This window comes from Mauremys mutica, chromosome 1, assembly GCF_020497125.1.
Source record: "Mauremys mutica isolate MM-2020 ecotype Southern chromosome 1, ASM2049712v1, whole genome shotgun sequence".
In the NCBI taxonomy this organism is placed as follows: domain Eukaryota; kingdom Metazoa; phylum Chordata; order Testudines; family Geoemydidae; genus Mauremys; species Mauremys mutica.
In genome coordinates, this window is record NC_059072.1 from 3,228,732 (window position 1) to 3,241,423 (window position 12,692).

Genomic DNA, 12,692 nt, shown 5'->3' on the forward strand with positions numbered 1-12,692 from the left:
AGACTCGCTAGGGGGACATTCACCCCACTCCTGGGTCTCCAGACACAGCGCTGCAGCTGCAAACCAAGAGGCCCCGCCCCCAAACTCATAGGCCCCGCCCTGCCCCAGGAGGGCGCATGCGCATCTGCGAGCGGCGGAGTAAGAGTTTATTGCAATCAGCACATGCGCAGTAAGAGTCAGCGGCGGAAAGACCGGAGCGTGCGCTCGCGCGCTTACAGTCGAAGGGGACCAACAGGCGCATGTGCGTCAACTGTTGAAAGGGAGCCTCGGGGATTCGCGCAGGCGCGGCGAGTGTTGGACCGGGATTACGAGATATGCGCATGCGTTAGCAGGGAGCCACGGGGATTCGCGCATGAGCAGCAAGCAATATGCTGGGGAACCAGCGTCCTACGCGCACGCGCTTTGGGAGGAAGCGGTGCGGAACGCGCAGGCGCGAGGCGCGTGAGCCGGGAACAATGGGATACGCGCAGGCGCGAGGGCTGGGACCTATGGGATACGCGCATGCGTGGTGACGGTCGGACGGAGCCGGAGGTGGGGATCCGGGTGAGGAGAAACGCCCTTGGCTGGGGTCAGGGTGTGAGGTGGCCCCGGGGCCCTACGGCCGGGGCGGGGACCCGCGCGGGGTGCAGGCCTGGCGGGGGCGAGGCCCTGGCGGCTCTGAGCCGCGCTCCCAGGCCGCGCAGCCGCTCCGAGCGGTGGGTGTTAGCCCCTTTTACAGGCGGGTGAAGTGAGGTACCGAGCGAGGGGGGAGGGACTTCGCCATGGAGTCGGTGACAGAACTGGAGTCCCCAGCTCCCCAGTCCTGTGACCAGGCTGCGCCTTCTCCCGAGGAGGAGAGTTCGCTGGCGTTCAGAGCCTTCTGATGTGTGTGTTGCGCCTCAGGCTGCCGTCGTGCCCTGGGCTGCTGCTGCTCTGCAGATTTGTTAGCCCCTGAGCTCCATGTGGCTGGAGCGAGCTCAGCATTGTGGCCTCATAGAGTAGCCTGCGCTCATCTGTTTTAAGACTTGCTAAAGCTATTTGTGTAGCCTTCACTCATGTTTTTTCTCCCTCTCCTTTCAGGTTGCGTGAGCAGCGAAGTTGAACCGCTGCTGAGCAGCCATGGAGAAGTTTGGCATGAACTTTGGGGGCGGCCCTAGCAAAAAAGATCTTTTGGAAACTATTGAATCTCAGAAGAAACAGCTTCTTCAGTACCAGACTCGCCTGAAGGATGTTGTTAGAGCCTACAAGAGCTTGCTCAAGGAAAAGGAAGCCTTGGAAGCTAGCTTAAAAGTGTTGTCCGTGTCTCATGAGACAGACGTTGGCCTGAGTGGAGCTCACCTTGAAGATGTTGCCAGCTCCAATGTTTCCTTTGCTGACTCTGCTGATGACAGGAGTTCTGTTCATAGCGAAGACAGCATGGGGACAGCTACAAGTGTGGACACTGCTGCCAGCTTGACCAGTGCCAAGGGTGAACTGGGGATAGAAGATGAGAGAACTACAGCTGGGGCTTCCCTTATGAAATCGGAGGAGGCGAGTGGATCAGAGAGTGGCGTCAGCACTGGCAGTGGGGATGTGCCCGCCGCTGCTAATGAGGCTGACAAAAGGGTGCTCCAGCTGAAGACTCAGCTGGCCACCTTGACCAGCTCCCTGGCTACAGTTACCCAAGAGAAATCACGCATGGAAGCCTCATACCTAGCAGACAAGAAAAAAATGAAGCAGGACCTGGATGAGGCCAGCAAAAAGGCTGAGGAAGAGAGGAGCAAGTTGGAGGCAGAGATGAAGTGTGTCCAAGAGCAGCTGGCAGAGACCAAAGCTCGTCTAATCACACAGCAACATGACCGGGCCCAGGAGCAGAGTGACCATGCCGTTATGCTGCGGGAGCTACAGAAGCTGCTGCAAAATGAGAGGACCTTGCGCCAGGATGTGGAGCTAAAGCTGGAGGAGACCAGGGAAGCACTGGCTGGAAGGGTGTACGTGGCTGACCGTGTGGAAGAGTCTGAACTGCAGACTAAGCAGCTGAGCAGGGTGGTGGAGGAGCTGAAGAGAGAACTGCAGGCTGTGCAGGAAGAAAACCGCAAGCCAGACCCCCGGCTGCAGGAGCTGCAGGATGAGATGTCCAGCCTCAAGAGTCACTTTCAAGCACAGCTGCTGCAAGAGATGAGAAAGGTAATTCTCTGTTTGTACACCAGGGTGCACTAGCCAACATCTTGTATAGGAAGAGACCAATAGTGAGTACATAGAGATTTGTAGTGAGTTTGGGTTGACATAAATCCTGCATCTTCATAGGACCATAAATAAGAGAGATTTAAAAAAAAAATCTACTGTTCCACTAGAAGGAATAACTTCTTAATAAGGATACAAACTGCCATGCTTCAGGGCAAAAGTCAACCACTAACCAGTGGGAGTAGGAAGAAACTTCTTTTATGAACAGGTATGCCATAATTGTCCATTATAGAGTTTCTTACACCACCTTCAGAATCATGTTATCCTGGCCACTGTCCGAGACCAGATACTGGAGTGGATAGAACACTGTTCTGAGCCATTGTGGCAGTTCCTGTGATTGTACTTTTGTAAAACTTTTCAAGATCCTGCAGTGAAAGAGCGGTGTAAATGGAAATTATTATAGAAATAATTTTAATGTAATGTTTTGTAAATCAGCAGAACTCCCTATCAATGGATGCTGAGGTAAATAATTCAGTAAGATAAAGTGAAATGAGAAGGGCTTTTAACCCTTCAGCTTCAGGGGCTGAGCTGATCACCAGCTGGGGTCATGAAAAAATCTTTCCTCTTTTCTTGGTACTGTGCCGCATGCACAATGAGATGCATTTTGACAGTTTCACACCTTCCTTGGCAGCCAAATATCAGACTACAAGGACCATTGTCTGTTCCATTGAGAATAATCTTATGCTGCCATTGGCAATTGCTCCTCAATGTTGGTGGGAGCAACGTGAAACTGATGTGTCTTGTGCCGTCCTTGTAAGTTTCATGGTATTCCTGGGGAAGCTCTGCTGTTGAGCCCCTTTGTGATCACTCTCTGTGAAGTTTGGCTGGCGGGGGGAACAACAGGGCAAAGGCCTGTCATGTGCAGGTAGGGAGAGAGAAGGGCAGAAACCAGGGATACGGAGGAGAGAGCGATGAGTAGATGAACCCAGATTAAAGAGGGGATAGAAATCATCTTCAGTAATTGGATTTGCTGCTAAAAGAATTCCAGAATAAAATCTCCAACTCCTCCTCTTAACATTCCAGAATTCTTTCTTCCCCTCTGGATTTGGAAATGTCTAGAAAATTCCTTCCGCCAGATAACACATGGGCATTAATTTCATTTTATCTCTGGTCTCGCACTCCTCTGTGGCAGGGCCGCCCAGAGGATTCGGGGGACCTGGGGCAAAACAATTTCAGGGGCCCCTTCCATAAAAAAAAGTTGCCATACTATAGAATACTGTATTCTCGGGGGGGGGCCCTGCGGGGCCCAGGGCAAATTGCCCCACTTGCCCCCCCCCCCCTTGGGTTGCCCTGGGAAAAATAAACATTTAAAAACCTTCCACATCTCGGCACAAACCCAGTTTTGAGAAAACTTTTCAAGTCACCTTTACAAGGTATCACTGGTTCTCAGCATCAGCTAGTGCTAAAAGGCACTAAAGCTCATCAAAAGGGTTGGACAAATATTTTCCATCAAAACTTTTTTTGGATCGAAAACTAAGGGTTTTTAAAAAGCAGAAAAAAATCACGGACAATGTCTGCTTTCCTTCAAAATTTGTTGTGGTTTTTTTAATTGAAAAGCTGAAATTAGTCTGCCAAAACCTGAACATGGTTTGGGGTTTCAGAAGTGTGTAGCCAAATATTTGCTGCTTGCTGTGTTTGATTGTTTAAAGAAACAAAAAAATACTGCTTTTAAAAAAAAAAATCCAAATGTTTTGAACCACCTTAGCTTGTGACCAAATGCCTGAGCACATGCAGTCAGAGATTTTTCCAGGTTTCTGATACTCTGCTGGTTTCCTTGACTCATAGCCATCTCCATAACTTTGGGTTCATTTAGCTTAGAACATAAGAATGGCCATACTGGGTCAGACTAAAGGTCCATCTAGCCCAGTATCTGTCTACTGACAGTGGCCAATGCCAGGTGCCCCAGAGGGAATGAACCTAACAGGCAATGATCAAGTGAGCTCTCTCCTGCCGTCCATCACCACCCTCTGACAAACAGAGGCTAGGGACACCATTCCTTACCCTTCCTGGCTAATAGCCATTAATGGACTTAACCTCCATTAATTTAATCTGTTTCCTAGAGACTGGCTCCATGGGATCCCTCACAAACTGGAGATGGTTACTGTGGGTTTGTCTTTAGTATAGCTTATGTACATACGCCACGAACTGAGCATTTGAGCTTGTTCCGGAATCTGGGATGAGCCTATGTTGTGAAAACTGAAATGCTCAAAATAGCACATGCATGTGAAGGGACACAGGGTGCTAAAATTAAATTAACTCAGGGGTTCTCAAACTGGGGGTCGGGCCTTCTCATGGGGTCACAAGGTTATTACTGGGGGTTGTGAGCTCCACCTCGAACCCCGCTTTGCCTCCAGCATTTATAATAGTGTTAAATATATAAAAAAGTGGTTTTTATTTATTAGGGGGGTTTCACACTCAGAGGTTTGCTGTGTGAAAGGGGTCACCAGTACAAAAGTCTGAGAACCACTGAATTAACCCCTCTGGAGCCTTGGGGAATGCAGGGGAAGGGGGTCTCCCTTGGAAGGGTTGGGAAGCAGGTAGGTGGTGTAGAATATTGCTCTTCTCATGTGATCCCTGCCCTATGGCTCTCTTGGCTCTATCGCTGTTAATCTAAAGTGGCTAATTTTAATGAAGCTCCCCTCCCCTGGCGGGAATCTCCCTATGGCACTGAAATTAAATGTAGACTATAATTTGGCATTCGAGACGTGAAAGGGATGGTAGCCCTAAGGGAAAAGATAACAGCTTGGATCTTTGTGTTAAATAGCTGTCTGCAAGCCTCAAACTGCTGAATGAGCTTTGGGGAGGCACAGCATTCCCTTCCCTAATCAGCCTGGCTCTGCCCCCATCCGACCCCCACCCACTTCCTGCCCCCCGGCTGCCCTCTCAGAATCCCCGACCCATCCTGCTCCTTGTCCCCTGACTGCTCCCCCGGGACCCCACCCCCCAGGAACCCCCCACTTCCTGTGCCCTGACTGCTCTGACCCCTATCCACCTCTCCCCCTCCCCCCCCGCCGATTCCTGACAGACCCCCGGAACACCCACCATCCAACCCCTGTCCCCTGACCGTCCCCACCCCCCGAACCTCTGCCCCCTCCCTGTGCCCTGACTGTCCCCAGGACTCCCTGCCCTTTATCGAACTCCTCTGCCCCCGCCCCCTCGGCCTCTTTACCATGCCACTTATCCCCGCCTCCCCCTTCTCCCAGAGCCTCAGCATGCCACGTCCAAGAACGGCCCTAGTCAGCGCTGCAGCGGCCTGGCTCCACGGGACCCGAGCTCCCGCTGCTCAGCTGCAGCTCCGCCCCCTTACCACACGTCTCCGAGCGGGAGGAGCTCAGGCCCCACCCCCTTAGCACACAGCTCAGAGTGGGAGGAGCTCAGGCCCCGCTGGAGCCAGGCCGCTTTAGCTCTGTCCAGGGCCGCTCCTGGACGTGGTGCGCTGAGGCACCGGGGGATAGGTGGGTGGGGGAGCCTCCGACATTCTCGTGGGGGCCCCTGTGGGGCCCAGGGCCTGGGGCAAATTGCCCCTCCCCTCTGGGCGGCCCTGCTCTGTGAGCTTGTCCTTGGAAAATGGCCTCTAATAAGAGGATTTCCCAGGGGAGTCTGACTAGTGGAGAAGATTACTTGAATTTGGCTATGATTCTAGCTCTGCAAGATGCTGCAGTTGTACCCAGTGCAGTTGCGTCTACTGCATCCTTTAGATTACACCCAGGTTTTGAGAAATCCCATAAGAAAAACAGGGCCTTAAGAGATCCAGCGCTGGCATGCTTCTCGTTGCCAGTGCCGGTGTGGCATAGCAGCACTTCTTGCTTGAGAATGGGGAATGCAAATAGAAAATTGTTTCTTGTTTCATTTGATCCTTTGTTTATTTGTCCTTTAAATATGGGCCAGACTTGCTGTGTAATGGCCCAGACCTGATTGTGAGAGAGGAAGGATGGCCTGGTGGCTAGGGTACTAGCTTGGGTTTCAGGAGACCGAGGTTAATTCCTGCCACAAATTTCCAGGGTAAAACAAAACAGACGTGTAACCTGTCTGTGCTCCTTTTGTTTCCAGACTGCACAGGCAGAAGAGCAGCTCCGTCAGCATGCCCAGATGGAGGAGCGCCGAGTGGCCAGCTTGGAGAGCCAGGTCTCTGAGGTGTCAGAGCTGCTTGGCACTTACGAAAAAGCCAAACAAAAAGACCAAATGACCATTCAGAAACTAAAGGACCGCATTGTGCAGTTAGACCTGGAAAACAAGACTCTGGCCATCGCTGCTTCCAGCCGATCCCCAATGGACATTCACATTGAGGAAGCCAGCCTGGATGTTAACGTTCTGAAAGACAAAATGGAGAAGCTGAAGAAGCTGCTGCAGATGGCAGCCAAGAAGAGTCAGCCCGCCCTGGACATAGAGAAGCTCTGTGAGCTGGAGCTGCCAAAGGGCACTGAGGCTGGGGATGGGGAGAAGGCTACTGCTCTGTATTACCAGCAAGAGCTGAAGCAACTGAAGGAGGAATTTGAAAGGTACAAGATGAGAGCACAAGTGGTCCTCAAGAACAAGTCAGCCAAAGATGGCAACCTGGCCAAAGAGCTAGAGGACACCCAGGAACAGCTGGCTGAGCTGAAGGAGAAATACGTTGCACTTCGGCTCTCCTGTGAGGAGATGGAAAAGCAACACAAGCAAGAAATGGAAGCCAAGAAGCAAGAGGTGTCCCACCTTCAGCAGGTCCACAGACAGGACCTAGAGAAATGCCAGCTGGATTACAGGGAAAGGGCACTAAAGCTGGAGGAAGAGATGCACAAGCAGCGGGACAGAGCTCTGGCTGTGCTGTCGGAAAAGGACCAAGAGCTGGAGCAGTTGAGGTCTCTAGCCATACCTTACGGACTTCAAGGATCCAAAAACTACCTAGCACCAGGGAGTGACATTAGCGGTGATGATTTAATGGGTGCAATCTCTTCTGAGAACCTCACCCAGGCTCTGCATCTTGCTGCCACCAATGAGCCCACTTTCTTTCTATATGCAGAGCAGCTGGCCCGGAAAGAGGTAGACATTGTAGCCTTAAGGAAGCAGAAGCACAAACTGGAGAAGGAAGTTCACCAGCTCCAGGAGAGACTTTTGGTTGAGGAAGAGAAGCATAGGGAAGAGGTATCCACCCTTCAAGACCATATCCAGAAGAACTTAAGGGATAAGAGCAGAGAGGGAGCCAACCTGGAATATCTCAAGAACATTGTCTATCGGTTCTTGACCTTACCGGACTCACTGGGCCGTCAGCAAACTCTAACTGCCATATTGACTATACTGCACTTCAGTCCAGAGGAGAAGCAGGTTATTATGAGACATTCAGCTAACAGCAGTTGGTGGCTTTCTGGGAAGAGATGAGAACCCGGGTCCTGCTCATAACTACTTTACTTCTATGGTGACATGTTCCTGATTTCTAACTGTATGAGAAGAACTAACCATCCTTCCCAGGACCTCTGCACTTAATTGTGTCCATCATGTGTCAAGGGCACAGGAGCCTTCAGCAGAGTACTGAGCTTTTAAACTCGTGAAATTAGCACTAGGCCAAAAAACAAATTGTCATCTCAGTAATTCCACTAGGACCACAACTTTCTATGCCACAAGAATTCACTTGGGGTTAAGACTTCATAGAAAGAGCTCCCCACTGAGGAGATCAATATATTTTTTTTTTAATCAAATGTTCCTTCCTTCCTTTTTTTTTTTTTTTAAACCTGTCAGGTATAGAGTGGGGAGAACTTACTAAGTTAGTTCACTTGCTTGGGTCTTAAAACCCCAAATGGGCTCATGGCCTAAAAATAAAAGGAAAAGCACTTAACCGATTGGGCAGCGCTGTGATCTAATCACTTAGCATTTAAAAAAACCCTGAATTGCTTTGCCAAGTATGGGAACCAAGGGGCTGAGTAATGGCTCCATGCCATTTCTAAAACAAAAAGGACAACGTGCCCGTCTCATCAAGTTAGATCTGAGTTTCTAACCTTCGTGGGCAAAGGGGAATCCAGTGTTAATGTGTTAGATCCCAGGAAGGTGGTGACGAAAGCCTGGGATTGCAATGGCAAGCTGACCTCCAGCAATCATTTTAGGCTTTCTGGGGCTTGTCCACCATCCTGGATATTCTTAGACTAGCTCTTTGTTCAGAATTTTTCAGGGGGGAGCACAACTGTTGAAGAAGTTGGAAGAAGCAGTGAAGGGTGTGGGAAAGCCAGTCTGTTGAGCAGAGAGAACCCAGTAGCTCACTGGGGAAATATGATTTGCAGTAAAGTACCTGTGTGTGTGTGTGTGTGTGGGCTTGGCCCACTATCACTTTAATCCAGAGGTTCTGCCAAAACTTCTCCAGGATTAACTGAGATTAGCAGCCAGAGGTCGGAAATACCATTCTCTGGTGGGCCACTGCAAATATAGCATTGGAAACAGTAGCATTACTATCCCTTCTGGCTGTGCCCAGGAGCCCTTCGGCAAGACTGATGGCTGCTACACCGCCCAATGTGAGGCTTTGACTCGCCCGAGACGACAGCAGCACTACTCATTTCAGTAAGGGCTGCAGGACTGGCCTCTAACAAGCCAGGCAGGGAAGGGGTTGGGCAGAAGATCAGGCTGTGGGTTCTGAGCATTGGAGTCTGCTGGCTGGGTGAGAAGGGTAGTCTGACGCGAAGTGTATTGGTACCATTGCTTCCTCGTGTATGTCTCTGCACCTTCTGATCCCATTTGTGTTATATAACATGCACCAGCCTAGCGCTGCAACACCGCCAAGGGGGCTGGGTCCTGGTCTATCCTGTCTGTGGAAAACCCATGTCTTTCTGGATTGCCATGGAAGGTGGAGTCTGTGTGTGCAAAACCCCTGCTTTCCATGGTGCATATCCAGTGGGAATGTGACCCAGTCCTTTTTCCTTGCCTGAGTGTGCTGCAGAGGCTGAGCTATTGAAAGGGACATCCTTGGCTCTCACTTGGGAGTAAGGGACAACTACCCCGTGGCTGGCCTGGTTAGGAAGTAGAAGCCTCTTCACATGCAAGTCCCACACGGTCAAGCCTGTATTTCTCTGTGCTGAACTAGCAGGGGAGCAGATTGCCTTAACCCCTGTCTCTTTTCATTCTCCTCTCCCCCCACCCCCGGCAATGAATACCGACGTGACAGGCGTGAGAGTAGACAGGAATCGAGCTTTCAACAAGTTCCCTTTCCTTTTCCTGTGGGTAGCTTTGCCTTTCTGGGGGGAAAGCATAGAGGCTGTCTGGGTACCCAAATGTATGAAGCTAACACTTTCCTTTCCATAGTGCATTGGCACACCCAGATCACAAGGCGGCACCCTCTAGTCTGTGGTGGTAACACGGCTAAAGTTCTAGCTTCCCTCCCCATCATTCAGCTTTGAATTTAACCACTGATGCCCTTGTTGTATAGGTATATCAGAGCCTGTCTCAGTTTACACACAGATCTGGTGGATAATTATTGGCCTCAAATCTTGCATCATTAAACCGAGTTTTGATCAGGTTACACAAGGATCAATCTGGAGAGTCAGGGATTTGGGGCCTGTTCCCAGATGGACACTTTGATCGGACTCTCCTATCTCACAGGAGCGTTTGTAAAGCACTTGGACGTCCTCAGCAGAGGCTGTGAGTGTAAACGCTGGCTTGGTTATAAACAACTCCCAACAAGCTGGCCCTAAGCTGCCAGGGCTCTATGGCGCTCTGGAGACTCTGTGGCAGTCTCATTTAAATTTAAAAATGGAGGATTTTAACAATTTACATACAAAAATTATGAATCTACTTAGTAACTCCCCACCTGCAAAACTGTGAGGGGGAACTTTGGGCCTGTGATAATCACGCTTGCTGGATCTTTTGCTAACATGCTCAACAGTAAAATAGGATTGACGTTTAAACTACCATTACGTTTTGGAATCACCAGCACCACATTGAAACGAACAGGGCAGTTCACACCTTTCAGAGCTGCTGTTGGAGGCTGCTTGTAGACTCTAGAACCTAGCCCTGTACTGGTTACACTCCATTCATGTTTTCAGGGGGGTTTTTTGTTTGTAATGACTGCTGAGATTCTGGAGCCCAGTTCTGCAGCCACAGGACAGACGGGCCTGTTTGCAAGCACATACATTTGACCTTGTTTTAAGCTTCCTTCCTGGCACTTTGTCGTGTGGTGTTCCTGCTGGGTTTCCATTCCACTGGTGAGCCCTGGAACTGGGACAGGAAGTAGATGGTTTAATTTAATCAGCTGGAGTTGTTGCTCTACAGCCTTGGGGGAGACTTCTTTCCCTGGCACACAACCCAGGCAGTGCTGCAGGGATGTGGTGCTGAGTATCTAGGCAGTCATGCTTGCCCTTGCAGGCTGGCAGTATGCTGCAAAGTTGGAGGAGCAGCCCTTAATGCTTCCAGGCCACAGCTGCCAAGTGGACTCAATTGCGTCAGCATAACATACGTGCTGTTTGCTCGAGTGCTGAAGAACATGTTCTTTGCTTAGCTAGGGTTCCTAGGCACTTTCGTTGGAATCGGCACAATGTTGCATTGGGATCTTCTTCAAGGAAGTGGCTCTGACCAGGCCCATGAGTTATGCAGGGCTTTCCAGCTGCAGTCAGATGAGAGCAGTGTCTCAGCAAAGATTTCTTGGGAGAAAAAGCTTTCTGAGTGACAGCTGTAACGAGTGTGGGGGAGTTATGGAGAGCATGAGCAGTGAAATTTAATAGCCTCCTGTACATAGTGTTTTACTCTTTCAAAGTGCTGTGCGAGCAGCCCCTCTCCTCCATGGCAATCAGTGTTGATAAATTGTATAGTCAGTTGCTTGACCACACTTTGGTTTATTTCGTTTGAAATATACTCAAGACCAAATGATCAACATTGGGTTATTAATGCGATACAGGAAAAAGTTTCTAGACCATACCAGTCTCCAAAGAGTAGTCGCATGCAGCGATGGTACCTTAATCTTATGCAGAAGTTGTGCTCCTTAAGTTACAGGTTTCGGCTGCTGCTATTTGCTTCTTTACAAGTTATCCATTTCTTTATGCGACACTAAAATCCAACCCATCAGTTTGTTCCAGTTCCCTAACTTCTTGTTCTGTTCCTTCCTTAGCTTTGTTCTGAACATTAGCATTCCATGTACTGATCCATGAAGGTCCTTCCCTAGCTTGTACCATGACAGAGAACGAATGTGTCTTAATTTTGACAAGTTTCCTATCAGCTTGTGCCAAATGCTGACTTCAGCAAATGCCAGGTATTATCCTTAGCATAAGTGAACAGGATTATGATACAGACCAGATTAGGTTCTATCACTATTACATTATTGGTGCTTTGTGTGTGTATAATATACACACACACACACACACTAACATCATGTACAATATGTATATATGGTGCTGATAATACATATGATTACTATGATATATATTTGTATGCTAACCAGCATGTATTAGTCAACATTGGGCTGGCCAGTGAATAACAGATGCTGGCAGACTGCTGTTGTGGTGATCACTTTGCCAACCACAAAGGGAAGCATCTGACTTGGTGATGCATAAGGGTCTTTCCATTCCATTCCAGAAACTGATTATTAAATGGAAAACCTCAGTCCTCCACTGCCATTTGCTCCCCCAGCAAACTCGCAGAAGAAAAGAAAACTCCACAGGCAGATTCTGTGCCTGCTGGAAACCTTGGAAAGGGACCGAAAAACCAAGGAGTAAACACTTCATCAGATGGTGCCAGGAGAAGAGGGGCTGGGTACCTCCACTTCACTGGATGTCGGGCTGCTGGGAACATGAGCGGAAAGGATGGGGCCTGAGTGAGTTTCTTCAATGAAATGTGGGATCAGACTTTTGCTATTGTGTTGAAGTCTAGTGGAGTCACTCCAGGTTGCTAGCAGTGTAACGGGGAGCAGAATTCAGCCTTGTGTGTCTCATCTCTCTTAAGGCCTGGTCTATGCTGGCGGGGGGGGAGGGGGGAGAACTATTTTAGTTACGCAACTTCAGCTACATGAATAACATAGCTGAGGTTGAGGTACTTAGATCGACTTACCGTGGTGTCTTCCCTGTGCTGAGTCGACTGCTGCCACTCCCCCGTCGACTCCGCCTGTGCCTATCACAGCGATGGAGTACAGGAGTCAATGAGAGAGCGCTTGGGTGTTGATTTATCGCGTCTAGAGTAGATGCGATAAATCGACCCCTGCTGGATTGATTGCTGATCCGGCGGGTAGTAGACATACCCTAAGAAGTGCAGGTAGTTACTGCTATGGACCCTGCTGAGAGGTCTGAAGGAGGAGTCTGCTTCCCCTAATCTCCATGGTCCCACTTTGGCCAACCTTCCGTTGAGTAGCACCTTTGAAACCAATAGGACTATTCACAAAGTAAGGTTCCACTCAGCATGTCGGGCAGAATAAGGCCCAGAGTTAGAATGGGCGAGGGGGGTCTCCAGACTGGCAATTTTACTGCTCAGGCTGCCACTGACTAGAGCCGTTCTGAGTGCCACTGAGCTTACCCCATGGGTGTGTTTCCAGACTGTTAGGAGATGGGCCA

The 12,692-nt window shown here is 49.8% G+C and overlaps 1 protein-coding gene across 3 annotated transcripts; it reads left to right on the top strand.

Annotated features, from left to right (window-relative positions):
• Positions 1 to 283: 283 nt before the first annotated feature.
• GCC1 (GRIP and coiled-coil domain containing 1) lies at positions 284 to 8,015 on the top strand. 3 transcript variants are annotated; one of them, XM_045027325.1, is made up of 3 exons: positions 284 to 543; positions 1,060 to 2,145; positions 6,253 to 8,015. In XM_045027325.1, exons 2-3 carry the CDS (start codon positions 1,099 to 1,101, stop codon positions 7,555 to 7,557), a joined length of 2,352 nt encoding a protein of 783 aa, XP_044883260.1. In that variant the 5' UTR covers positions 284 to 543; positions 1,060 to 1,098; the 3' UTR covers positions 7,558 to 8,015. The 3 variants fall into 3 exon arrangements, with proteins under 3 accessions (XP_044883260.1, XP_044883279.1, XP_044883269.1); XM_045027344.1 differs by lacking the exon at positions 284 to 543 and adding an exon at positions 563 to 581; XM_045027334.1 differs by lacking the exon at positions 284 to 543 and adding an exon at positions 588 to 695.
• Positions 8,016 to 12,692: the final 4,677 nt, after the last annotated feature.